Below are 26,490 nucleotides of genomic sequence, written 5' to 3'. Positions count from 1 at the left end.
TTGCTGCTTACCCCAGTACAAAGTTTAGCTCTCATTCCTTCCAATAATTCATGAGCTGGTTAATATTTGAGCCGAATAGATAACCTGATGTCCAGAATTAGACTGTAGCTCTTTGAGCTGGGAACAATTCAGCGTTAAGCAGGCACATACAGAAGTTATGCTTAACCTCAGCTCAGTGCTGGTTTTCAAGGAACGCTGCAGCATTTTGGAAAATCTGCATGCATGCGATCTGGTCTAATGTCCCCTAACTGTGGATTAGCACAGACAGGAGCTCCTGCAGGAAGCATCCTGATAGTGTTTGTCAGGTTTTATCTCCACCTTCTAATGTTTGTTCCCTCGACAGGCTGAGACGTGCTGAAAAATAAGTTGTTCTCAACTAAACAGAACTTCTTAAAGTGCATTAGAGTAAAAAATGTGCAGACTTTTCAGATCTCCGTTAAAGTTCAGAATCAGAGAGCTTATTAAACTCTCCACTCTGCTAACTTTCTTCCTGTGGCCACACCGCCATAACTAACTGACAAACAGCCTATAAATGGTAATGTGTGACTGAGGACCGAGAGCTGCACGTGTGGGCCGACGCATAAAGAAGCGAGAGGGCTGAGCGCGCTCACGTGTCCTAAGCTCATTGCTCGTTTCCTCGCACACAGGTAAAGGCTCCACCTGTGAGCGCTGCGGCCTCAGATTAACACCTGCTGAAAGGCACAGAATATCCGGCCAAACATGAGAGACAAAGGAAGCAGCGAGTGAAGCCATAATGCCCTTGAAGAGAAAGGTGAACTAACACAGCACACCCTGCTCCGAGCTGCAGTCATATAAAACACACAACCATTAACAGACTGCCCGGCGGCTTGATAAGGAAGATTATGCTGTAAATCACTCTGGCACCAGTTTACTCATTTTACCGACTCACTGCTATTTAGCTCAGGGAAGAACAGGTTGCGAGGATTTCCTTCCATAGCAGTGTGATCCTGTCAAAGTCAAGTCCCAAGAACGGGACGTGGTTTTTATCCACTTTATAAACTCCAACAGCGATGATGAAATGTAGCACGCGCTGGATCTGTTTGACCAACAGAGGACTGCAACATGAATCAGAGGCGACGCAGACGTCATCAGTTTCTATTGTGACGACAACAAACTCACTGTCACGGATCACAACTCAGTCGCACATAGTGTCAACAAAGAGTGTTTTTAGAGGTGGACAATCTGGCTGCGGCCTGCCCTTCACCCGCGGGACGCTCAGAAGCCTTAGACGGGCACAGTGGTTCGGTCTTTTTACTGCAGCCTTCAGAGAAATGAATTCAGAATTATTTTACACAAACAAAAGGAGGAAAATGCAAAATTCGATAGAACAGTAAAGTTAATGATCCAGCGGAGCTCCGCCCATCAGCGGATGCTCTGACGTCCTCCCTGTAAGGTGCAGGACTGAAACGCTGCTGCACTCATTGCTGCACAAGGGTTCAAACACTCTCCTGCTTCAATGTTCATCTCTAAACGATGGATCGATATCAGTATAATTTACTACGTCGGCTTTAAATCCCAGAAGGCTGATTCTGTTCATCAGGACGTTTTCAGTGGGAGAAACGTTTCGTCATCATCAGGTGACGTCTTCAGCCTCAGCTGACTGCAGCTTTCCAACCTCATAAACATGACTGACACCAGCCCACTGAAGGAACACTGGGCTGGGAGGTCTCTTTCTTGATCGTTAATATCCAGTTTGTCATGAGCACTGATCAATGCCTTAAATGCTCTGTAGTGTTCAGGTGCAGTTTGCTCCAGTGCAGACATCTTGGCTGCGTTTGCACTAGAGCAGGCAGCAGCAGCCACTTACATGCTGTCCTGTTCAGGTCCGATAATGATTGCGGGACTTTAATAGGCTGTGCTGCATGAGGACAAGATGCTATTTAGGGATTTAAATAGAAACCAATAAAAGACGTCGCAGAGGCTGCGATGTCATAACGTCTGTTACCTGGCGTGAGGTCAAAAAGCACGAATTTATCATCTCCCATAATGCAACTGGATGCTGTCTTCAGTTAGAGCATCCATCAGCATGTGGAACACATGCAGTCCACAGCACACTGCTAGGCTGTAAACAAATACGCAACATGAGGCTGGACGACCCGTTAGTTACAGCACGCCAACACAACAATGTGCTGCAGCAGTCGGCAGAATACTGACACACATCAGAGGGTCAGCCGTCTCTGCAAAACCTTGCAGAGTGCGACCGACGGAGATGTTTGCGTTAGTCTACACATGCACCACACATACATAACAGTCTTCATACTGTGTGCAGATTTCTCCATCACACTGCAGCAACCTTCAGCCTCGAGCCTGTGCTCGAGAGGCAGCGTGACACTGAGTGATACGACACAGCAGAAACAGACACAGGACTGTCTGCCTCCAAGTTTGGACCTACCAGCTTGAAATGAGCAAAATGCACAGAGCATATATATCAGAGGTCTGTTGGAGAGGCAGGAGTTTAAAGTTTAGTCTGTGCTTCCACTGAGTGAAGCTCATAAAGAGCCTTTACTGCTCAGCTTTTTATTGATGCTTTTATTTGTCATTTTCACTGCTCGTGCTTCACCTCGCAGTGAGAACTGTGTTTGGCAGGTTGTGTTACTGCTTTCCAGCAGACTGCTCTGGTTAGCGAGTCAGTGACCCCAGCTGTGGCCGCCTGCTCATGCATAAGTCTGTGCCATTGCATTTAAAAGGAAAACTACAGCAGGCGGTTCAGCAGCTCTCTGCAGCGCTAACAGTAAGTGAGACTGCAGGCCTACACAAATGTGTCATCACAGCTGTGTGTTATCTGAGCAACTTGTGTTGCTTCGGTTTGTAACACCTGTCAGTGACAGGACACGCAGCTGCATCCACATCACAGCAGGTGATCCTCCGTTCAGTGCTAAAGCATCACATCGGCGCCTCTGGACTCTTTCCTTTAGCTGCCCACAGCTCTGTTATTCATGGGAGACATGAGAAATGCAAAGTGTGTTTTTGAGTGAATGCAAATAGTCCCATTCGATTCGATTCGCACTACAACCTGCTTTGCCTCTTATCTGTAGCTATTTCTATGTAATTGAATAACTGTACAGTACTCTCTGTATATAGTAGCCACTGTCCTTGATGTAAATATGTAAGAAAGGTTGTGTATGTTTCTGTCCTGTGTCCTGTTTGTTGTATATGTGTCTTTCTGGCTGCTGTTACAACCAAATTTCCCCTTGTGGGACAATTAAAGGATTCTTCTTCTATTATTTGTTTCTGTCTGCTCAGTCAGAAGTGGAAGTCATGAATGTGCATCAAGCCAGTGAGTGTCTGCTTAGCCCAGCTGTGCGAGGCTGCTGGGCTCTGTGTGTGTCCAGAATTCAGAAACACCACAAAGGCTCCGCGTACACTTAATCACAGCGTGTTAATCAGCAAACTTCTTTAGGTTCACTTTTGAACTTTGGACCCGCTCAGTCTCCTTGGTCTTTATGCTAAACTGTGCTAACTTTGCCCTTGAATCCAAAGGTAATGACATCCTTGGTGGATTTCTGACCTTCCCGGCCTGTCTGTAACTCCGCTCATTCCCACTGTGTGAGCATGGGATTAATCTGATTTGGTGCTCTGCAGTGTTTTCTCACAGCTAAATAAAGCGTAGTGTGAGCACGCCCTCTGACTGAGGTGGTGTTTCCTCATAGTAACCCGTGCTGCACAGGAGTCACCTTGGGCCTGCAGGACATTGCATCTCTTCCTGTCTTCCTCTTCCTGTCTCTCTCTGTCCAGCCCCTTCTTACTACTACCTCCTTGTTACATCACGCACACACAGAGCTGCTACACCTGCACCGTCTGCTGACTGGCTCAACTCCTCTTGGCTCAGCACTTTCCATGTAGGTTGCACTGACCTCTGGAGGTTAGACGTACCGTGGAACATCAGCCACGAGCCACTTTTCCCTGCCGGTCTTACCAGAAGTGGAGCTGCAGTAAACCCCGCCCCCTCAGATCACCTGAGCAGTGAAACAGGAAATAAAGACTGCAGCAAGTCAAGTGTCCTTCCATCACCTTCAACTTTAGATCGTCTCAGCTCTGTGACACGACATTCTTTGCAGATCACAGGAGAGCGTCTGATAGGTCGATTCTCTGCCAAACGCAGTGTTGTTTGTGTGCGAGCAGACGCACAACTGAGAGAGAGCACAGAGCACAACGCAGTGGAGTGAAATTCATCATCTGCTGTGGCATTAAGTCTGAGTACAGTGTGTACTATCAGTGTAATCACTGTAGTAAAGACACACACGGGCCATTTTTTACCAGCATCAGCAGTGTTGTTAGTAGCAACAAAACATTTCCGTGTACAGATGGAGCACACACAGTGCTAAGGCAGGTAAGAGACACAATATCACATTGCAGTGGGCGTTCAAGAAAGAGGATGTGCCCTCCAGATGTCACCGGCGATGGAAAAGTAGAGTCGCGCCCGGCCGAGCCTCACATCCTTCTGCGGGAGAAGGGATTAAACGATGAACCTGTCCTCATTTCACTTTGCTATCTGCTCTCCTGTTCTCTGCTCTCTCTGCCCAGAGGAAAAAGTGCTGACAGTGTTTCAGCTGCTGTGTACCCGGCGCTGTGTTTGCAGGCTTGTTCCTTCAGTCACGCTGGCTGCCAGAGGCGCCGTCTCATCAAACGCACCAGGACCATTTGTCTCTCCTGAGACATCGCTTTAATTAAACTGCAAGCACTGTGATTCAGACATCCTCCACGATGCTACAGCTCTCATCATGCAGCTCACACCGGCCAAGTCTTTCTGTTGTCACGTCCACACAGACTGTGTGTTGTGGTCTGAAGCAGAGCTGAGCTGCTAACATCACAGTGACATTGTCAGGGTTGTTTAGCAGAGCTTCCCTGGAGAAGAACCAAAACTGCTCATGTCAAACTGGTTCAGTCTAAAGTGAACATCTGAAGAGTCCATACTCAGCACCCACACCTCTCAGTTTGTGCTGGTTAACCAGGGTTTTGGTCCCATCAGATAGAGCTGAACTCTCACAGGGGAATGTCAAGAATCCAGAGGCTCAGAAACCTCCCATTTACACAACTGTTCATCAGTGCAGTGTATGACTGCTTCTTGATAACAGTGGGTAAAATATTTCTTTATTGAATTGTGACAGCTCTCTGCACCAAATACTAGAGACACAGTCCAGTATCAGCTGTCAGGGAGGGATTCACAGAGACCTATCAGTCTCCTCCGTCTGCAACCTTCACTCATCATAAAAGCTGAAGGCTTCTTCATTTCAAGGTCTACAACAGAGCCTGTGGACTGATTGTGTAACACAATCAAAGGCCACAATGTTTCCACAATCTCAGTTTCCAGGTGTGACTCGAGCAACCAGTCCAATAGTAGATGATGATGCTTTCAGGTGCACTTTATTACCGACAGTTCATCAGATAAGCAAGGGCTGCTTGTGTGCATGTGTGTGTGCATGTGTGCGTGCATGTGTGCGTGCATGTGTGCCTTCAAAGTGATCTAGTCCGCAGTGTTTCTGCCACCTAGTGGTGATCAGCAGGCTCTGCATGTTACACCTGTACAGCTGCTGCCGAGGTGCTGCAGGCTGGTTTAATCCGACCACAGCGCAGTTTTCAGTACCAGGAGCTTCATATAAATGCTTGTGTAGAACCAAAATGCACTTCCTATGTTTTTGCACCCATGCTTGTATGTAAAACGCTTCCTCACTGTACTCTAAAACATCATGTAGGCATGAATGTGTGTGTGTGTGTGTGTATTTCAGTCCGGCTGAGAAGTATTGAAGTTTTTGAAGTTTTGCTCTAAGCACTGAAGAATAAACACACAAGTCACCCAGCTTTTTAATTGGCTGTCTTCTAACATGTGACTTTTGCTAACCTTCTGCTGTGACAGATCAACAAATGCAGGAATGGATTCACCATCCACTGACCAATCAAGTCTTCAGAATCAGCCTCGTCTCTGAGCTCTGTGTGTAGACAGGAAGATGAGCATCAGGAAGAAATGCAGGTTCCTAAACACGCTTTTTAGCAGCAAAACATTTTATAGCAGTTTCGTTTTCAAGCATTAATATATAAATTAGAAGAGCTATTTGTGGACAATCAGTGGCAGGTTGATTACACCATGAAACAGTATCCTGTGACACCAGGTGCTGACAGTCAGGTACCTGATCAGCATCATCTGTGAGCATGGACCCTGCTGCAGCAGTCAGTAGTGTGTAGTATGTGTCTGACACATGCTTGGGGCACGTACCACAGGACAACTTCAGTGTGATGTTCTGTGACACATATAACAGAGGACGTCAGAGACAGGCCATGAGGTGGGCTTCAAGGAGATGATGCCACAAGGAGACCGTCCCCTCACCTCAGCACTGAGTATGTCTGTGAAGGTTCACAGTCATCCAGGTCATCGTAGTCAAAGGAGCTTGCAAAGAAAAGCGTCTGGACTTCTTTAAGTTGCTTGAAGACGTTTCACCTCTCATCAGAGAAGCACTGAGTACACAAGTCACAAGTAAACAGAGACCACACACGTTTAAACAAGAAAGGTTTGTTCATCGAAATTATTTACCATTCACCCCTAAAACACACACAAGTCACATGTTTATTAAAATAATCAAATTACAGCATTTATGTTAGACGACTTTTAATTAACTGCTTTAGCCCACTTACAATGAAAATTAAAAAGAATCTTGTTCCTGACCTGCAGCATGTTAACACTGTTGGAAGTAAAAATAACTTCAACTCCAATTTTGAAAACACAACTTTCTTTATTTTTTAATAAAGCTCTGACTGTATGATGAGTCTGTGGTCTGGGAGAGAGTCTGTAACTCTGTCTGCAAATACAGTAAATAATGACCAATGTTGGGTAATTAATTATATAGTTACTTCTTCAGAAAAGTAACTGAGTTTTGCAAACAACAAAGTTTTTGCAGCTGTTTACCTAAAAATGCAGCCAAGGTGTTTTTTAAACAAACATTTCAAACTATTTACAGAACAATCAGCTGTTCTGCATCAAATCTGATGCCACACAAATTATTTGTTTCACTCCAAAAATTATTTGTGTCCACTATGAGATGAAGGAGAACAACAGCCTGATACCTGCAGGCCTGACAGCAGCAGATGTGTCACTGCTGTAACACCTGTAACACTCAGCAGGCGCCTCATTGTTCTGACACACAACAACACTACTGACTACACTACACACTGACTACACACTGACTACACACTGACTACACACTAACTACACACTAACTACACACTGACTACACACTGACTACACACTAACTACACACTGACTACACACTAACTACACACTAACTACACACTGACTACACACTAACCAGGGCCGTGCAGAGAGGTTTAAAGGGGCGGGTGCTCAAAGTTAAAAAGGGGCACATTGAACCAGGCTGAATAACAACAACACACATTCATCAAGAATCTAATATGGGAAGGGCAGGGCTGTGCTGATCTGAGACTGTAGACATTAAAAAGTCCACAGGAGAGATGGTAGCTGATTAAACAAGTGTCATGAGATAATAACAAAATGCAAAGATTGGTGACAGCGCTTGGAACCATAAGGCAACGAAAAACTGTGAGAAATAAATTAGGCTCTGCCTGTGAATCACTCTTTGCTTCTCTTCTTCCTTCCATCATTTCATATATCACTCTCCACTTGCTGTCTATCTGAGAACAAGGCACAACTTGCTATTGCAATAAACTATAATCTAATTATCCACACCTAACAACTCTTGCACTTAATCTAAAATAAAATGATGACAGAAAAATGTTATAGCACTGCCTTTAGTAGCCTCACACAGCTCCTGCTGTTTCCTCCTCATGTCCTTACCAGGCATGTCTGCACAATGTTATATCATGAGTAATATTTTTTTTAAAAATCCATCTAAATAAAACACACACATGCACGCACAGTGATATTTTAGACCTTCTTCAGAATACTGTATATACTATGGGCATCATGGTGCTGATCCAGAATCCTTACATTATTATTTATTACTAGAGCTACAATAATAAAGCAAAGAAGAGGGGGAAGTAATAAATATGAAATAATGTATTTATGATGATTCCATTTGTTTCACTATCCACTCTGTGCAGGGCAAAGCTTATTACATCTTTAAACTGTAGAGATACAATCATTTTACTGCTGTAAAATCCAACTTTTGTCTTATTTAAAATATAAATCTAATATAATCTGCTTCTTAATGTATGTTCTTTAAAATACAGCGTGTGTTTTTAATATATTATAATTATAATAATGCATAATTATGTGGACATGCATATTAGATCGTTTTTAGTGAAATATAATCCCTCCAGAAAGGCAGGAAAAGCCCGGAAACTTCCTTTAAAACTAAATATGTTCCCTGAAACGGTGACAGAGCTACAGACCCATGACAACTATATGCTAAAGCATATAGTTAGGGCTGGAGCAGGTGACCCTGAATCCTCCCTTAGTTATGCTGCAATAGACGTAGGCTGCCGGGGGATTCCCATGATGCTCTGGGAGTTTCTACTTCACTCACTATGTGTTAATAGACCTCTCTGCATTGAATCATATCTGTTATTAACCTCTGTCTCTCTTCCACAGCATGTCTTTATCCTGTCTTCCTTCTCTCACCCCAACCAATCACAGCAGATGGCCCCGCCCCTCCCTGAGCCTGGTTCTGCCGGAGGTTTCTTCCTGTTAAAAGGGAGTTTTTCCTTCCCACTGTCGCCAAAGTGCTGCTCATAGGGGGTCATATGATTGTTGGGTTTTTCTCTGTACCAATGAAGCGCCTTGAGGCGACTTTTGTTGTGATTTGGCGCTATATAAATAAAAGTGAATTGAATTGAAAGCCAGGTAGCCAGCAGCTATGACCAGCACTACTTGTGCAGTTAATAAAAGGACAGGTAATGTTTGTCGCGCTGTTGCACACACAGCACGCTCGTTTGTTTCAGTTCGTCAGCTGCAACAAGACAGCTTACCAACGTGTACGTAATAAGCTAATACTCCTGGGTGCTACACACTACAGTGTGCGCTGTACACCTACTTACTGGTTGTGTCGCATCAGTCTGTGTCTCTGAGTTAACTTGTGTTTCTCCTACAGCTCCGGACCGCTAAAAATGCGCGTGCTCTTTGTGAGCTCGTTCCCGGCTCGTAACCAGCGCGTTCTGCCGTCAAGGGCGATCATTGGTTAAATGTGATCATGTGACTGATGCAAGCCAGATCCTTTTATTTAGCAAAACTGTGATTAATAGTTAAATATTATTGTTGAGGGGCACAGACAGGACTCCGCACACACATTAAAAAATAAATAAATATTTTTTTTTTTAAGTTGCCTCAACAAAAGGGCACTTTGGGCACCCATCAGGAAAGGGGCGGGTGCTCAAGCCCCTCTAGCCCCCCCCCCCCTGCACGTGCCTGACACTAACTACACAAGATTTGTGCTAAACGTCGCAAATCTGTCACATCTCAAACACGCCGTCACTCCTAAAACTTTTAAACTCTAATTTAAAAACTGGTATAAAGTCCACACTTTGTCCGTCAGTTGTTCGTCTGTCCTGCTCACGTCTCCAATGGTTGTACACGTTGTCATTAACGTGGCTTCACTCCACATCAGCCGCTTTGCTAAAACACCGGTGTCGCACATAAGGACGCTGTCATAGCCTGTCAGCGACGTTGATCAGCTGCGTATATACGAATGTGAATCGCATCATTGGCTGGACTGTGGGATAAGGTGACATCGTTCTGATCCCATACAGGAGCAGCCAGTCACTGACTCACACTGCAGAACAGGATTGTTGAAGTTTTAATTTTAATTTCAATTCAGGTGAGATTTGTTTTGTGGGCAACGCAGATTTTCTGTGCGCAGAGACGTGCCAGCAGTGCGCAATTGCGCACGCGCGCAGCTTGGAGCGAACATTGGTGGGCAATCATAATGACCAGTTTATCTCAACCCTGAGGATAAGCGGAGCATGGACGCGTGGATTTAAGCTGCTCTTCATATGTCGCTACCAAAGAGGACAGTGTTGAAAACCTCTTTTCAATACAAGCTTCAGTGCGCTTCATGTATCCATCACTAACTTGTGGGATCGGCTCGGGTGTGCTGTTCATGCCAGAGTGACCAGTACGACCAGTGCCATCCCTTTCGTGTGAACACAGTTCAGATCTGATCTCCGGTGTTCAGGTTGGTGGATACCGGATAAAGAGGACGACAGCAGAGGCTGCAAACAGATTTCCAGAAAACCAAATTAATGAATTGACTTCATTGTTTTCTGTGGTCATCACACAGCAGCTGTACTGAGAACTCCAACACAGCAGGTGGCGCTATGTCCCTTTTCTATCGGTTCACCAAAACACGCGAAGAAGAAGCAGAAGAAGGAAGAAGAAGAAGAAGAAGGAGCGTTAGTACTGAGCTGTCGGAACAGATTCCGTTCAGAGTATTTCCCGGGCAGCTATGGATGTAGCGCTGTATGTGATAGCTGCCGCTGTCCTCGTCGTTCTCATACTGTTTGCCGTGAAGGTGCGGAGGCAGACACGGGCAGGTAGGACCGCCTCACTGCGCTCGGTTGCAGCGGTGGGCCGCTGCCTGGATGCCGACATGCCGCAGTCCAGGCTGCTCGTTTCAGACGCTGTTTGGTAGATGAGCAGCTCGCACACGCTGAGCAGCACCTGTAGCTCTGACTGCTCGGATCTGTGCCGTGTTTTGGTGAAGCCCTAAACGTGTCGATCCGGCTCATAGCGCGCTGACAGCCGGTTGTAAATAATGAGTTCATCAGATGTTGGTGTTAAAGCTCGTCGGGCAGTGGGAATGGAAACGTCACGCGTGGTAACGACGTGCTGTCAGCGTGCAGCTGTGCAGAGCTGATGTGGGCCTGAACGTGTCATCAGCCCGTGGCTGAAGCCAGGACATGAGGACACGGCAGACTTACACCAGCTTTGGCCTGAATCTGTTTCTGATGGCGTTTAAACTCACCGAAACAGACACAAAACCCCAGCTTTATGTGGTCACCCCCCCAGTTTAAATATTTACTTAATTGACAAAGTGTGTGCATGGCTCATAGTTTCCTTGTGCTGTGTGCTCAGCCGACGAGGACCAGCGCAGGGATGTTGTGCGTGCAGCGGGGCCCCCTCAGCGAGCAGCAGAGGAGCGAGGAGCCGGCATGCCTCGCAGGAGAAGGAACCTGGCCAGTGTGATGGCAAACAGACGACCTCAGAGAGAAGCTGTGGAACGCGGTAAAGCCCCTGAAACAAACACGTTAGTGTGCTGGAAGAGTCTGCTCGGCTCGTGGTTGAGCTCTCGGAGCGTATGTTTCATGAGGGCCTCTCCGAGCAGAAGCACAGGCTTCCTGTGGGACAAATGTCCCTCATAATGTCCCTGCATGTTCATCACACAAAGATGAATTTCAACATTAAACTTTGGCTTTTCCCACAGTTTTTGCTGAGCATTTATAACGTGTCACATTATTTGATTTCACCCCCCTTTTTTCTGTTTCCACTTCTGCTGATCAAATGCAAAACACACAGTAAAGGTGCTGTTTATACATGAGAATGAGTGTGTCCTGCTGCTTTCAGAGGAGGAGCCTGTGGAGGAAGACGAGGCGGAGCAGCAGAGCTTCCAGCCGACTGCAAAGGTCGGAGCCAAGAAGCAGCGGAAGTTGGAGGAGAAACAAGCCAAGAAAGCCCAGAGGGAGGTGAGACACGCTCCACTGTCCACTCAGGGCTCGTTTCGATCTACTGGTTTTTAATGAACTCTGTTCTACTGCAGTGTCTTCAAAGTCACTTTACAGTTTACTATTTTCAGGCTGAGATGGAAGAAAGGGAGGAAAGGAGGAGGATGCAGGAGCTCAGAGAACAGGAGAGGCAGCAGGCAGAGGAGAAGGAGCGGCTGCTGGAACAGAAACAGGTCTCACCGAGTCTCCTCGGCAGCTTTCCTCGGGTGCTCACGTGATCAGATGCTGATGCTCTGTGCTGCTCTCCACTCAGGAGGAGCAGGAGCGCCGAGCTAAAGAGGAGCAGGAAAAGCGCGAGGAGGAAGAGTACCTGAGACTCAAGGCTTCCTTTATCGTAGAAGAGCAGGGAGAGGAGGAGCAGCTCTCTGAGGACCAGGTCAGACCGGAGACATTATGGTAAACATTCCTGTTTTATTTGGAGTAAACCTCTGCTTGTGTATTCTCAGTCACGCAACCTGCTGCAAGAATTCATCCAGTACATCGAGGTAAGGCCGCCCACTCCGCCGCTGCTCCCCTGCTGACATCAGTCGGCGTCTTTCTAACTGTCTCCTCTGCTGCAGACCTCTAAGGTGGTTCTCCTGGAGGATCTGGCTTCTCATTTTGGGATGAGGACACAAGATGCCATCAGCAGACTGCAGGACCTGCTGGCTGAAGGCTCCCTCACAGGTTAGCGCGTCAAGACCGTTCAAATACACTGAACATGTCAGATCCAATATGCCAGGAGGCCAGAAGATGAATTAATTACATAATTAATGAGGAAAATCAGGCTGACAGTTGCTGTTGTGAAGGATCATTCATCCTGAGTGAGCCCGACTGCACATCCTCCCACATGTTCATGGACGACTTCAGCTCGTTCCTGGCAGTAAGCACAGAGCTTCTGTGCTCGATGCTGCCACCAGATGTCCACGTAACTGTCTGAGCATTGGTTCTGGTTGCTATTATGAAGTGCTGATGCAGTATCTAGGAGGCAGATCCTACGGTGACCTGTGGGGTGGCTTTAGCTCAGGTGGTAGAGCAGGTCACCTAACCAGAAGGTTGGTGGTTCATTCCCAGTCTGCTGAGTGAACGTGAAGCTACGTTCACTCTGCAGGTCGTAATGCTCGATTCTGAGTTTTTGATCAAATCCGATTTTTTTTGTCTGCTCGTTCACACTACAAATAAAATGCGACAGCAAAGGCGCTCTAGTGTGAACGCTCAAAGCGGCCGCATGCGCAAAAGAAGACGTCACGCACGACGCGCTCTGTTTAGACCCAGAGCAACAGTGTTGTTTGACTGATGGCCTTAATATAAAGACTTCGGACTTCATGTTTCCCAATTTTTGCTTTAAGTTATTTTGTTATTCACATAATAATGTAAATAACCTAATAATGATCCTTATTGCTGTTTTAGAGCAGCGCTGCTTCAAAGGATAGCTGCAGGTTTCTGTCAGATAAAATGTTCACGTTTTCTCCAACGTTGTCTTCCCAACAGTTTCACGGGATGACCAGGAAGCGTTCGATGTCTTCTCCGGCGCTGATAATGGCGTCTGTCTTGTGTCAGTGACGTAAAAGACGGATTTAATGCGACATGACCATCAAACAGCAGTCGCTTTCTGAAACATCAGATGTGTGTCGGATTCAGTGCCACATACGAAAGTGACCCAGGTCGGATTTGAAAATATCGGATTTGTGCCGTTCACACTGTCACACCATGATCAGATAGATGGTCGCAGAGGGTCAGAAAAGTCTGATTTGATGCGCTTTCGCCTGCAGTGTGAATGTAGCCATAAATGGGAAGTGCTTAGAAAAAAGCCCTTGAATGTGTGAATGTGCAGAGCGCTTTGAGTGCTCAGACTGAGGAGAACGGTGCTGTATAAGAAACGATGCATTCACTGTTTACTTGTTGTCTGCAGGTGTGATTGATGACAGAGGGAAGTTTATCTCCATCACTCCAGGAGAGCTGGACTCTGTGGCTCAGTTCATCAGGCAGCGAGGCCGAGTGTCCATCACAGAGCTGGCTCAGGCCAGCAACTCTCTGATCAACCTGATGCCTGAGAGTCGCAGTGCTGCCTGACACTCTGTGGACACATCCTTGAGTGGCTGTTGACACACAGCTGGACTCTTCACTGCCATCCTGTGTGGCTCAGTACTCTTAATCACAGCAGACGTCAGGTTACAGTTGACCTCCCAGTATGAGGATTTCAGCCAAACTGGAATAAACAAATCCTGAGTTTTATCAATGACTTGTGTATTTTTGCATTTGCACAACGGCGTTTCTTCTTTACTGGAGTCGTGAAGCAACTCAGTGGCTCAAAGTAACACCCCACACTCATGTCTGTGAAGGTTCTCAGTCATCCAGGTCATCGTAGTCTAAGAGCTTGCAAAGAAAAGCGTCTGGACTTCTTTAAGTTGCTTGAAGACGTTTCACCTCTCATCCGAGAAGCTTCTTCAGTTCTAAGGTCAAATGGTGGAGAGTCCCAGATTTAAGCCTGGTGGGAGTTTCCCCCACAGAGGGACAAAAGGACCCCCTGATGATCCTCTACCTAATCACATGAGCCGAGGTGTGAAAACAGGTGTGGGTCACAATCAGCCAGAGTTTCAGGTGAGCTCATTGTGAAACCTGGCCCCACCCTGTCATGTGATGTCCTGAGGTCAGATGGCCCAGGATGTGAGTGGGCGTTAAGGCGTCTGGGAAGGAACTCAGAACTGGATTATAGATGGCAGACAGTTGTTGTGTTAAGCCCCGCCCTCTGTTCAAAGATGGTCGCTCACAGTGGACATAGATGGCTTCTTTTACTCCTCTTTGACCTTAGAACTGAAGGAGCTTCTCTGATGAGAGGTGAAACGTCTTCAAGCAACTCAAAGAGGTCCAGACGCTTTTCTTTGCAAGCTCCTTAGACCCACACTTGGGTATATTTATGGTGGGCTTTCTACGTGTGCTGCATTCAGTTTGTTCCACACATTTGTGTCAGCTCTGATTGGTAATGGTTAAACTACCCAGAAGCTTCGTGTGCTACTCATGAAGGAAGTTCTCGTTATTCTCAGACCGTGTACTCAGAGATGAATCCATAAAGAGACTGCGCAGTTTAAGGACCAATGCAGTACTTTCAGCAAAACTTTAATGTATCAATGCCAAATACAGTGGTGGTGGGGTATGCTGCCAGACCTCTGCAGCTCCTGGTGCTGTAGGATGGTGAGCATCAGCCTTGTGGGGTGAATTAAGGTGAGGTGGGTATCAAACCTTGATGATACTGCAGGTACAGCCAACTGTGAGCATTACAGCAGCTCAGACTTAGTCCAGTACTGGATAACCACCGGGTTTTAAAAATAAAGGAGGCCTGTAACATGACTGAGAGGTGGAGCCACAGTGACAGGCAGGTACAGCACGTGGCTCAGGAAACAAACTAAGAGTCCAGCACCCTGAGCTTCTGTTTTATGGCATCGTGCTGTTTTCTTGTTATTCCAAGTCTTTCCGTCGAGTCCACAAAGCTCAAATCATTGTTAGAAATGAAAAAACCTTCAGCTGGACGTCTCCTCGCCTTTGTCCTCCGGTCCTTGTCCTCTCGCGCTCATTTTGATCTCCCACGTGGAGGTGGCTCCTCTATCCTGAAAACACAAGACAATCCCACCAGTGTAGCCCGAAACAGGAAATGCACTGAGCTAACCTTCTGTGCGTCGTACCTTTATCAGCACACCCAGGGGCGCCAGGTCCTCTCTGAGGGCATCGCAGGCTTTAAGCAGAGGGAGTCTGTCAGGGTGCAGTCCAGCTCTGCTCGGGGATCCTGTGGATGAACCGTCCCGCCGAGCGAGCGCGAACTCTCGAACTTTGCTCCTGAACTGAGTCAGCTGTTCCACAACCGGCTGCAGACTGCCTCGGCTGCTCAGCACCTCAGCCTCCTTCAGAGGACAGAGACACACGGGAGACCTCTTCAATCAAGGATTATTATCATGATTCACTGACAGACGCCTCAGTGTCATGCTGCCCGCTGAAGGGACATCACAGTGAAAAAGTGCTGACCTTAGTGTGCAGGTCGATGCCAAACACATCCAAGACATCTCTGACGTAGGTGACCATTGCTCCGAACACGGCGGGGCTGCGGGCCGCCCCAGCAGGCTGAACAGAAACAGGCTCGTGTCTGAATGTGCAATACGCTTAGAACAAGTATCGCTGCTGCTCACTGACCACACTGTTGTCATAGCTCCTGTTCCTGATCTCTAGTGCAGGGGTGGGCCACTCCAGGCCTCCAGGGCCGCTGTCCTGCAGGTTTTAGATCTCACCCTGGATCAACACAGCTGAATCACATGACCAGTTCATTACCAGGCCTCTGGAGAACTTAAAGACATGTTGAGGAGGATTTATCCATTTAAATCAGCTGTGCTGGATCAAGGACACGTCTAAAACCTGCAGGAGCCCAGCCTTCAAGGCCCGGAGCTCCCCACCCCTGACCTAACCCGACGTCTGCTGGCAGAAGTTCAGATTTCACAACAGTGGGACTGTCCAGCTGTTGTGACAGAGGTGGAACTGAAGCTTGTCTATTCTGACCACTCAAAGCTCTTCAGACCAACATGTAACCCAACATACGACAGCATGATCCCAGAGCGCCAATACTGCCAGACCTGGTGGAGACCCAGCTGCTAACTGGGACTTTCCACCAACATCACTGACACACTGACATCAAACCTGTCAGACAGTTACCGTAGAAACAGGCTGAAGCTGGCAGTTTCCGTGATAAACCAGATTCATCAGAGCACTTATGGCTCTCGGTGTATCAAAGTCATCTGCTAGAGTGGACATCACAGTGGATTTAGTCTCAGCCAGCCTGAAAAGTACAAAAACACAGGAAGACAGTTTGTAGACGGAGCAGAACCTCTCAGGCATCAGCTGAATGTAGCAGGCAAGCGTCTCAGAATGCATGACTGCTGCCGGCACTAGCATCTGTCCTGTCCTCACTGCTTCAGCTAATTACAGCTGTGCGAGGAACAGGAGAGACAGAAATATGAGGAGGACACTCGGCCATGGGCGGAGGAGAAAGTGGGCACCTGCTCCAGAGCAAATCCTCCTGCACGTGTGAACACTGCAGCTGACCCTTCATGTAGGCCTGAGCATCGTGGCAGAAGGTGGAGATGGTGTCCAGAGTGCTGCGAGCCTCCAGCACGCTGCTGTCGCTGTAGTCGATAGCTGTGGAGACATTACAGGAAGTGCAGTTTAACATCGCAGCTATGCGACTCGAACTCCAATAACGAATGCATTCATGTATCAGACTGGGAAAACCTAATCGTGTGCCTCACCTGATCTGTATTTGCTCAAAAGACAAAACATCCGGAATTCATTGGCAGAATAAGACCGCAGAAAATCCTGACGAGGACGAAGACGTGATCATTTTCACCCACTCCACACAGCATAGCGCATTCAGGTATTAATGCAATAACACAAATAAGACAAGGAGTCAGCAGGACTGTACCTTGATGCTGATGTAGTTCTTTAAAGATTTAGACATTTTCTCTGGACTGCCCTTCAGGTGTAAGTGCCCTAAAAACAGCAACAACACGCTGAACAGAGCACGACACACAGCTGCTCCCAAACTCAGCTCTGCAACACGAATGACCCCCAAACACTTTCAGACAGCGTCTGCTTTCCAGAGAGCGTGCACGAGGCACGAGCCACGTCTGGCTTTTACCTGAGTGCAGGAAGTAGTTTGCCCATTGTCCACACTGGTGATACGCCTCACTCTGAGCGATCTCATTCTCGTGGTGAGGAAAAGCCAGGTCAATCCCTCCAGAGTGGACATCCAACTGTCCCCCAAACATGGAGCTGAAAGCACACGAACAGGAAACTCATCAGCGCTCAAACTCAGGCTAATTAAATCCTGCATTCAACTGTTCGACTGAAGAAACAAACATCACTGCTGGACTAACATGAAGTCAGTGTTGCTAACAGTTGCTAACACTGGGGTCTATTTTTTCACAGTATAACCTTTCATTTCACTTTTGCAGGTTTGCCTTTTAAAGCAGGCGCAGACTCATCTCAGCTGTTAGTACATCCCCTGAGGACAGCAGATATCCTTACAGTTGTAAGGATTTAAATTTGCTGTGGGTCCTTTATCCTGACATTGTAAGACAAGTGTTAAAACCTTGTTGTGTACCTTATTCTGTCCTTTACACTGTAGGCAGGTGAGCACACAAGTTCAATCTGACTTGTTCCATCTGAGACAGCTGGCCGAGGGAACGCCAAACCTTCCAGCTAAAGTCTGAACGTGTTGTTCATCTGTTCAGTACTTGCAGACGGGACTGCTGCAGTTCTTTGGTTTGGACCAGGCCTCTCTTTACTGCAGCTGCTCGTCTGCTGGCCGGTACGAAACAGAAGGAGCACACGTCCCTGCTGTTGGCCGCTCTACACTGGCTTCCAATTTAGAATTGTAATCAACCCACAACAAGAAAACGTGTCTACAAACTGAGGAAATGCAGAAACCACAGGTTGTTCAGTCGCCCACTTCACGATGCCACGGAGGAAACAAATCACCGCAGTAAAAGTCGCCTCATTTACTGAGGTCTGTCTGTAACTGGGCAAAGATAAGAATTCCCAAGCGTTAATGGCATTCATGACCAAACAGAACAAACCTAGCAATGGTAGAACATTCAATATGCCAGCCCGGTCTTCCTCTGCCCCACGGGGACTCCCAGTATGGTTCTCGAGGTTTCGACGGTTTCCACAGAGCAAAGTCCCTCGGGTCCCGTTTGTTTGAGGAGCCTGCAGAGCCGTAGAGTTTGCGGTCAGTAAACTCGGGCGTCTCACTAACATCGACATGGAAACAGAAATAATAAGAAAGGATTAACTCACACCAACACTCACCGGGCTCTCCCTGAGGATCCACAGCTCCCACAAACCTGCCGTACCTGCCACCAATGGACTGAATGTCAAAATACACATCGCCTGCAACCAAAGCAGTGCACAAGTGACACCTCCAGCATTTCAGACGACCAAAAACACCAAACAAAACAAGCTCCTCGATATTTACCTTCTTTCGTGGCATAAGCGTGTCCATTTCTGATGATCTTCTCAATAAAGGCAACGATATGATGCACATTCTCTGTGACCCTTAAATACACTGCAGGAGGAACCACCTCAACACAACAACATGAAGACGTGTTTATACATGAACAGGATGGTTTTACAAACGCTGAAACTCAGAGTGGAGGTAAAATTGTGCAGTGCTTCATGAAATAGATCTATCCTTTTATCCTGTGCATGCTGTAACGCAGGCTGATCTGCTGCAGGTCTAAGCTCACACCTTAAGCGACAGCATGTCCCTCTTGAACTCGTCCTCGTACACTGCGCTGACGGCGGCTGGGGAAACGTTTTCCTGTTGGACCACATGAAACACATGACGTCAGCAGGTGAGAACAGAGCAGCAGCCAGCAGGTGCAGGACGGCCTCACCTCCCAGCTTCTTCTGATGATCTTGTCATCGATGTCAGTGATGACCATGGCATGGATCACGGTGATCCCAAACAGTCTGCTGAGGATCCTCTGCAGGATGTCAAACCTCACGTATGAGCTGTGACGGAACAAACCCACAGAGCTCACACACACACACACACACACACCGTTTACCTGCACGCCATAGCCTCACCTACTGTTGCCATAGTTACCTTGCATGACCCAGGTGAGCGTGATCGTACACGGTGGGTCCACAGCTGTACCTGAGATGTAACACATAAGTGGGTTATTAGGCCGCCGTGTGCCGGCATGAGCAGCACAGTGGTCAGAGTCCGTACCAGGTCGCGACCCCCTCTCTTGTCAGGATCAGGGGCTCCTTCTGTTTGCTCAGGCTGTTAAAAGTCTTCAAGCCCGTATCAAAGCCGCTAGGCCTCACCCACTCCCTCCCGGACACACTGCAGCTGGGTCCGTGGGACGTGGATCGGACCGTGACCGCCGGTGAAAGTCCGGGGACCGGTGCCCTCCACAGCAGCGAGCTCACCTGTTTCCACATAGCGCGAGCCGCCGTGGTTTGAAGGCGAAGTCTGCGGTGTGACCGCACCGGAGCTCACGCACAGCTCACCGCAGCGGTTCCGACGCTGAAACAAACCGATCTAAACGCGGTTGTTTCGCTCTTCACGCACGTTTAAGCCACTCCTACACTTCTCGCGAGAGTTGTATAGCGGAAGTTTATAGGCGAATCATGTGACTCGGTGTAGCTGGCAGTGTGAACAGCTATGCCAAAATAGTCGGAGCTCTGACAGGAAGGTTCAGATCCCAGAGGATTCTCCGATATGCAGAACGTGATCAACACGGTGAAGGGCACGGCCCTCGGGGTGGCCGAGTTATTCACCCCGGTATTAAAGGTAAGCGCGGCAGCTAGCTGCTGGTAGCTGTAGCCGCTCGGACGTCGGGGCTTCATTTGTGCTCTCGGTGTGAAATGTTTGACACGCAGCTGCTTCACCGGAAGTGAAGCGGAGCACTAACAGCTTTCGCTTTGTTGTTAATGACAGGAATCGAGATTCAAAGAGACGGGAGTCCTCACGCCGGAGGAGGTGAGACCGACACAGCCCCGCATACACTGTTCCTCCGCGGCTCTGCTCAGGGCCTCACCTGTCCGCTCCTCTGTCTGTCTGTCTGTCTTTCAGTTTGTAGCAGCTGGAGATCACCTGGTTCATCACTGCCCCACATGGAAATGGTGAGAGGCTTAATTCATGTCAAACACGACGAGTCCGTGTCATTAAAAAAGAAACGCACGAAAGACGAAACTAGACGCTTGGTGCCGTGTTTCTGGAAGCGCGCGTCTCCGTGTGCTCCGACGGTCAAAGCTCAGTTTCTCCACTCATTCAGACGCCACATTTATACACGTCGTTCCTGTGACAAACGTTTGACCTGCAGATGGAAAATGTAAAAAAAAAAACCTGCACTTTTTTTTACTGTAGTAACACCACAAATGAGCCGTTTATACAAAGAGCTTGAAAAGGGGCCGCTTTCCCATCATCTGTGCTCATGCTTACATGCTTCACATCATCATCACCACAAAGGGTTAAAGGAAATATACTGGGCACCATAACTAACTCAAACTCCAAGTAACTGCTGCAAACCAGCACTGTAGGGGGACAGAATGACCAAACCATCAGCGTACGTTAAAAAAGGAAAGATCATACAAAGAACACGTATGTGCGATATCCTTACATGTGCGGGCTCGATTGTTAGAGCTCCTGGAAACTGTGGTACACGGTCCCATTCAGTCCATCGAGCAGTTGTCAAAGAGCGCAGAGTTGGCAGTCTTTATCAATCTGTCCAAACAAGTTTTCGATGCACAGAGTGGAGCTGAAACTGTGAGATTGCACCACACAGTGCAACGTCACCCCCACCCTCCACTAAGACAATGAAACCCAGGTGCTGCTGTGATGGGGGGCGCTGTCATAACCTTGTTTACAGCTGTGCAGCTTGGCTGCAGTCCTCGTCTTCAGTAGTAATGACAGAGCTTTCTGCCCCTTTGCTTTAGTCACAAAGTGTTGATCATCTGTGGACTTGCTCTGCTGATGAAATGTTGCTCCGCCTCTCTGACTCAGTCTTTATTAGCCACCAGCTGGCAGGTTCAAACCCAGAGCTTCTTGATGGGAGGCAGCAGTGTTACCGCTGCACCAGTGTGTCGCCAACATTGTCCGTCCTGCTGCAGTGTGGTGACGATTAATGTTGCCTGTGCTGACAGCTTTCACAGGAACGTTTGTGTGGAAAATGAGGATGCGGCCTCAGAGCTCGCATGAGTGTTGAATGTGTCCGAGCGATTTCACAGCATAATGGAAGAAGCTGTTGTGATGCAACACGGAGAAACCCAGCTTGTGTCATTATGGCACATCATCACACACTGAAACCTGCTGCCACAGAACAGAGGTCGTTTTTTATGTTTTGCATGTCAAATGCAGGACAAATGTAAAAGCTGGATGTAGTTACTGTGACCTCCCCTGTTGGAGGCTTGATTTGAAGCCATGAAGTTGATATCGGTTAACGGTCAGTGATAATGGCTTGTGATTGACAGCTTGTTAGTTAATGTGAGTTCATGCCACAGATAATCTTCCATTGTGAAATGCAGCATCGCCATGAGCTAGACCCAAACTGAGGACACAAAGCCGTTTCACTCAAGAGCCAAAGCCACAGCTGGTCCACATCTAGTGCTCTTTAGACTGAAGGACCTCGTTAGACTTCATGTTTCCAAACCAGAAGCTCAGTCCATGTTCTTCACTGTCAGAAAGATGAGAACAACTGTAATAAACTGTGGTTTGTAACCAGGGTGGAGGTCTCAGGACCTGAGCCGGGCTAAAACGGCAGCAAATGATCTGTTTTTTCTCTCCCGTCAGGGCCACTGGAGAAGAAGCAAAGGTGAAGCCATATCTGCCACAGGACAAACAGTTTCTCCTGACACGCAATGGTGAGAGGCAGACTTCAGGAATTTCAGTCAGCAAGTCTGACTCACTGCTTCAGTGTTTAGTGACACAAGACTGAACCTCAAGTGCCTTAAAGTTCAGGACAGGACTGAAGTTTTTAAAGATGATATTGTGAACAAATAATTTTGTGTGTTTCAAAGTGTCATTGCTGTGTGTGTGTGTGTGTGCGTGCGCAGTGCCCTGTTACAAGCGCTGTAAGCAGATGGAGTATTCAGATGAGCTGGAGGCCATCATCGAGGAGGACGATGGAGACGGGGGCTGGGTGGACACCTACCACAACACAGGTGTGATGCTGGTGGTACCCGCGCACAGCTAACTGTTCGTCGTGGTTCACTGTCACATACTGGAGTGGGCTACATGCTTCACATACGATCACACTGATCAATCTCATTCTGATGACGTGGCCGTGATATCAGACGTGTGCTGAGTATTTCCTGATGACTGTGCAGGTGTCAGTAAAGATCCCCTGAATGTGTCTGTGCAGGTGTGTTAGGAGTCACAGATGCTGTGCAGGAAATCTCACTGGACAACAACAAGGTTTGATTTCTAATTAATATGAATGTAAAATCCTCCACCGCTCTAATAGTTCCATCCCTCGGCTGAAGGACCGAGGGCGTGCGTGACGGAGGGATGTTTCCTCCCAGATTACTGCTCAGATGTGAATGAAACGGTTCGTTTGCTCAGTTTCGCTCCTTGCGATTGGTGGACCATCATAAAAGCCTCGATTGCGTCTCCGGTGTCTGATTGTGCGGTTACATATCTGTGCTCTTAATCTGAACTCTTCTAGGATAAGAACATGAATGCCCCGTCTGCAGCATGCTGTGATGATGAGGATGATGAAGACGGAGAAGCGGCAGATATGGAAGGTATTGATCGTGTCTTTCTGTGGTTTGGATGTGCTCCCAGATCGGCCCTCACACTCTGCTGTCTTTTCAGAATATGAAGAAAGCGGGCTGTTGGAAACAGACGAGGTACGCTCGCAGCGCTGTCTGACCTCGGCCATCATCCGCCCGACTCCGGCCTGACTCTTGTTTTCTGTCTCTAGGCAACCCTGGACACCAGCAAAATAGCAGAAACTAAAACCAAAGCAGAACCTGGCAGCGAAGACGCCATTCTTCAGACGAGAACATATGACCTGTACATCACATACGATAAATACTACCAGACCCCTCGACTCTGGCTCTTTGGATATGATGAAGTATGAACTTTATTCTTCGTGGTATAGAGATGATAAGCAGTCGATAGACTCCGAGCGTGAACATCTGCAGTCTGCTGCTTCTTGTTGAGAAGGAGCGCAACCAAAACTGAGACCAGCTTTGTTGCTTTGTCTCCCAGGACAGGCAGCCGCTCACTGTAGAGCAGATGTACGAGGACATCAGTCAGGACCACGTGAAGAAGACGGTCACCATCGAGAACCACCCCCACCTTCCTCCACCTGCCATGTGCTCGGTTCACCCCTGCAGGTGAGAGTTTCGTTTGTCGCGTTGAAAGATGCAGACCCACCACACAGCTGCACCTGTGATGGTGTCGAGGCTTATTGTGCTGAATGAATGAATCGGGAAAAGATGGATGACACTGTGGTGGGTTCGGTGATGCTGATTTGCACTGTGACTTCTTCACTGCGCTCTAAGAAGCCAAACGTTGTCACACACTAACTTCCTGTTTTCACTAGAAGCTGCTGCTCCAGCCCAAAACCTGTTTCACACGTTCAACTCACTTCTGTGTTCAGTTCAACTTGATTTCTATACCGACCGCAGATGTTATTGTAAGGCAGAGCCCCTGCAACAGTACTGAGTGATCACATGACCATTAATAGCGAGTCAGCTGGTGCTGGTATCGAGTCGCATTCTTCTGCGTCTCCGCTGAGATAAAGGAACCGTGGTCGTGTTTAAGGATGTCTGTGTCGCAAACCTTTTGACAAGAACCTTTAACCTTTGAACTCGTGACCTTTGCTTTCAGGCATGCTGAAGTGATGAAAAAGATCATTGAGACTGTGGCAGAAGGAGGAGGAGAGCTGGGAGTGCATATGTATCCTTTGATGATGTCACGCGTCACCACAGCGACGCAATGAAAGGAAAGTGGCTCCGTTGAGAAGCTTAACTTTGGGCATGTTGTGTATTTTCGGCTATTTGCAAAAGGAAAGTGTCAGAGCTGTTGGAGGTGTGGGCGCTGCAGCAGCACCCAGCAGGGGAAGCTCCGGTCAGCAGCAGAGCCAAAGGGCAGGCAGCACAGAGAGCCTGTGTCGCTCTGCTGGCTCCTAACAGCATCTCTCCAGACCAGCCAAGAAGCTGCCTGAGGAGGTGCCAGGCTTACCAGGATAAGCAGCAGGGATGGATGTTTTCACCTCTGTACACCAGCAGTTCATTGACGTATCAGCACTTCGATGTTTTATAGGAGCCGGCTGCAGCCAGGCAGGAAGAGCAGCACTCGGCGGCTGGCCTGCAGCGAGTGTTCGTGGTCAGGCAGGTGGTCGCTCTACCCCCACCTCTGTTTCCTTAACTGATGCTTTCAGGTATCTTCTGATTTTCCTCAAGTTTGTGCAGGCCGTCATTCCCACGATAGAATACGACTACACGAGACATTTTACCATGTAGGTGCCTCTGCTGCAACACCACGTGCACACGGGAAATACCAGAGATGGTCTCCGCTCTCAATACAACTGGTCTGCTGAATGTTTGTGCTACTCTAAGATGCTTTGTGTGGAAGTGTCAAGGATATGAAACGCTGTCTCTTAAAAGAACGGGCTGACGTATTAGGACACGTGCTTGTTTTCTGCTGAACCCAGAGAAACCCGATCAGCATCAGTTTGATCTGTGTGTATGCAGCACAGAGTAGGATGCTGTCATGCAAACGGCACAGCTACCCTGCTCTGTTGCATAAATTCAGATACATTGTGTGTAGTTCTGTCTCTGTGATAAGCTGGCTAAACACATCAGAGGTGAGGTCTAACCCTCGGTAACCAAGGTCCTCATCACCCAAGAGCTGGACTGCACCTGCAATGTCTCTGCGGGACAGTGAAGCTTATTGATGGTTAGTGTGATTAGGAGTGTTTAAACAGAAGCTAAGCAATGTCCTGCTGCAGGGAAGGATTGATGTGTGCTGCTTTAGTTCCCAGTCTGACACTCATTCATGTGTTGGTGTAAGATCAGGTTTGCTCCTCCCACAGCGCTGCGCTGCTTAGCCCCGACCTTAGAGAAACTAAACGAATCCTCCTCTTCATCATGGAGGCGATCCTGCAGTTAGGAACTTAAAACTGTCACATTCAAGCTTGAAATCACTGCTGCTTGGTGCGAGTTTGTGGTAGACGATTCCATCAGTCCAGCACTCACTCTGCTCTCTGGCTGCACCAGCCTGTGGAAACAACTCTGTGTTTAGCAGCTTCGGCTGCATCCACTCGTGCTCATGTCTGCCCACTTGTGTCTCAGCTCAGTGGGTGCTGAGACACAGGAAAACTGAAGCAGGAGCCCAACAACTTCTGGATGGCTACAAATAATAAAGCAGCCTTGTCTCGACGGCGGCATCGAGGGAAGCTCGTGGAGCACGGATGTTTCCCGTCAGCTGTCCTCGCTTCCATCCCAACGCTCTCTGCGGGAATCGAGGCTGAACCTCAGTTTGTTGAGAATGTGCTGATCCCGTTTCTGTGTCGGTCTTCAGTTGTGAGCAGGTTTCTAATTGATGCTTCAGAGGATTTGTTGTCAGATGTAACTCTGTGTCTAATGTATTACTGACCTTTGAAGAGGTTTGCTGTGACCTCTGCAGAGCAGCCTCACTGATGCAGTTTAACTACACGTCCATGTTTCCTGTAACCTGTCATGTTTGGCTCATTACAGTGGCAGCACTCATCCATACAAAGCATCTGCTTCAGTAATCCACAGCTTGCTTCCTCGTGTGTTGGTTGATCAAATATTCTCTTTGTATCTGTGCCTGTTGGCCCAGTCTTCTAATTTAAGTTGCTTGGTGGTGAGGCTTCACCGTTTCAGAAAGATGTACATTTATCAATAAAGAGTTTCCCAAATATTGCAAGAAAAATGCTGTTTATGGATGTATTTATTGGTGCTGGGGAGGGGCGGTGGTAAGTAAAACATCTCAAACCTAAAAATGTTCCTTCATGATACACGTTATGCTGCAGGTGGCAAGGTTACAGGTGAAGGAAAAGCCAGCACAAAGTGTCCTGGTCGTAGTTCTGAGGCCTAACAGCTGATGGCGTTCCCTCCCTACAGCTTGTACGTTTGCTCTCTGCATGACCTCAACGTGCTTAAGCCACTCCTTTGTTGCCATAGCAGCATCTGACTGATAACTGTCTCCAGCCTCCTGGCTGAGGGAGAAAGATTAGCATCTAAGATTTTCCATCACTGGCCCGTCTGCGCCTCACTGTGGTG

At 47.9% G+C, this 26,490-nt stretch overlaps 3 protein-coding genes and 1 long non-coding RNA gene across 5 annotated transcripts; 2 read left to right on the top strand and 2 right to left on the bottom strand.

The window, feature by feature from the left end:
- Positions 1–6,146: 6,146 nt before the first annotated feature.
- Positions 6,147–10,179, bottom strand: LOC308393889. Its single transcript, XR_013971053.1, has 3 exons — positions 9,028–10,179; positions 6,344–6,471; positions 6,147–6,257 (listed from the first exon to the last, which is right to left on the bottom strand). It is a non-coding gene; the product is annotated as an uncharacterized lncRNA (long non-coding RNA).
- A 150-nt stretch (positions 10,180–10,329) lies between these two features.
- Positions 10,330–13,924, top strand: ddrgk1 (DDRGK domain containing 1). Its single transcript, XM_080877908.1, has 8 exons — positions 10,330–10,518; positions 11,060–11,209; positions 11,549–11,667; positions 11,778–11,879; positions 11,960–12,082; positions 12,153–12,191; positions 12,267–12,372; positions 13,598–13,924. The coding sequence occupies exons 1-8, from the start codon at positions 10,431–10,433 to the stop codon at positions 13,756–13,758; spliced, it is 888 nt and encodes a 295-aa protein (XP_080734034.1). The 5' UTR covers positions 10,330–10,430; the 3' UTR covers positions 13,759–13,924.
- Positions 13,925–14,785: 861 nt separating this feature from the next.
- cars2 (cysteinyl-tRNA synthetase 2, mitochondrial) lies at positions 14,786–19,814 on the bottom strand. Of its 2 annotated transcripts, none has more exons than XM_080877894.1 (15): positions 19,460–19,814; positions 19,334–19,384; positions 19,122–19,239; positions 18,974–19,045; positions 18,701–18,806; positions 18,523–18,615; positions 18,303–18,432; positions 17,363–17,496; positions 17,147–17,214; positions 16,974–17,040; positions 16,725–16,863; positions 16,381–16,504; positions 15,703–15,798; positions 15,366–15,581; positions 14,786–15,290 (listed from the first exon to the last, which is right to left on the bottom strand). In XM_080877894.1, the coding sequence occupies exons 1-15, from the start codon at positions 19,672–19,674 to the stop codon at positions 15,204–15,206; spliced, it is 1,716 nt and encodes a 571-aa protein (XP_080734020.1). In that variant the 5' UTR covers positions 19,675–19,814; the 3' UTR covers positions 14,786–15,203. The 2 variants fall into 2 exon arrangements, with proteins under 2 accessions (XP_080734020.1, XP_080734021.1); XM_080877895.1 differs by having other exon boundaries at positions 18,535–18,615.
- Positions 19,815–19,818: 4 nt separating this feature from the next.
- Positions 19,819–26,140, top strand: atg3 (autophagy related 3). Its single transcript, XM_080877906.1, has 12 exons — positions 19,819–20,026; positions 20,174–20,215; positions 20,309–20,358; positions 22,025–22,095; positions 22,288–22,395; positions 22,596–22,648; positions 22,899–22,977; positions 23,048–23,082; positions 23,157–23,309; positions 23,447–23,574; positions 24,071–24,139; positions 24,624–26,140. Exons 1-12 carry the CDS (start codon positions 19,955–19,957, stop codon positions 24,703–24,705), a joined length of 942 nt encoding a protein of 313 aa, XP_080734032.1. The 5' UTR covers positions 19,819–19,954; the 3' UTR covers positions 24,706–26,140.
- Positions 26,141–26,490: the final 350 nt, after the last annotated feature.

This window comes from Rhamphochromis sp. 'chilingali' (assembly GCF_963969265.1).
Source record: "Rhamphochromis sp. 'chilingali' genome assembly, chromosome: 3".
In the NCBI taxonomy this organism is placed as follows: domain Eukaryota; kingdom Metazoa; phylum Chordata; class Actinopteri; order Cichliformes; family Cichlidae; genus Rhamphochromis; species Rhamphochromis sp. 'chilingali'.
Note: the sequence above shows the minus strand (reverse complement) of the source record. Positions and strands in the feature narration are given on the sequence as shown.

Bases quoted from the DNA above. Each gene is read 5' to 3' on its own strand.
- atg3 (XM_080877906.1), top strand. From the start codon at position 19,955: ATGCAGAACGTGATCAACACGGTGAAGGGCACGGCCCTCGGGGTGGCC. The intron at 20,216-20,308 runs GTGAGACCGACA...TCTGTCTTTCAG, and splicing joins GAGTCCTCACGCCGGAGGAG to TTTGTAGCAGCTGGAGATCA. The intron at 23,575-24,070 runs GTGAGAGTTTCG...CTTTGCTTTCAG, and splicing joins TGCTCGGTTCACCCCTGCAG to GCATGCTGAAGTGATGAAAA.
- cars2 (XM_080877894.1), bottom strand. From the start codon at position 19,674: ATGTGGAAACAGGTGAGCTCGCTGCTGTGGAGGGCACCGGTCCCCGGA. The intron at 19,385-19,459 runs GTACGGACTCTG...GTTACATCTCAG, and splicing joins AGAGAGGGGGTCGCGACCTG to GTACAGCTGTGGACCCACCG. The intron at 17,041-17,146 runs GTACAGTCCTGC...CGTCCTCGTCAG, and splicing joins AGAACTACATCAGCATCAAG to GATTTTCTGCGGTCTTATTC.
- ddrgk1 (XM_080877908.1), top strand. From the start codon at position 10,431: ATGGATGTAGCGCTGTATGTGATAGCTGCCGCTGTCCTCGTCGTTCTC. The intron at 11,210-11,548 runs GTAAAGCCCCTG...TGCTGCTTTCAG, and splicing joins GAGAGAAGCTGTGGAACGCG to AGGAGGAGCCTGTGGAGGAA. The intron at 11,668-11,777 runs GTGAGACACGCT...TACTATTTTCAG, and splicing joins CCAAGAAAGCCCAGAGGGAG to GCTGAGATGGAAGAAAGGGA.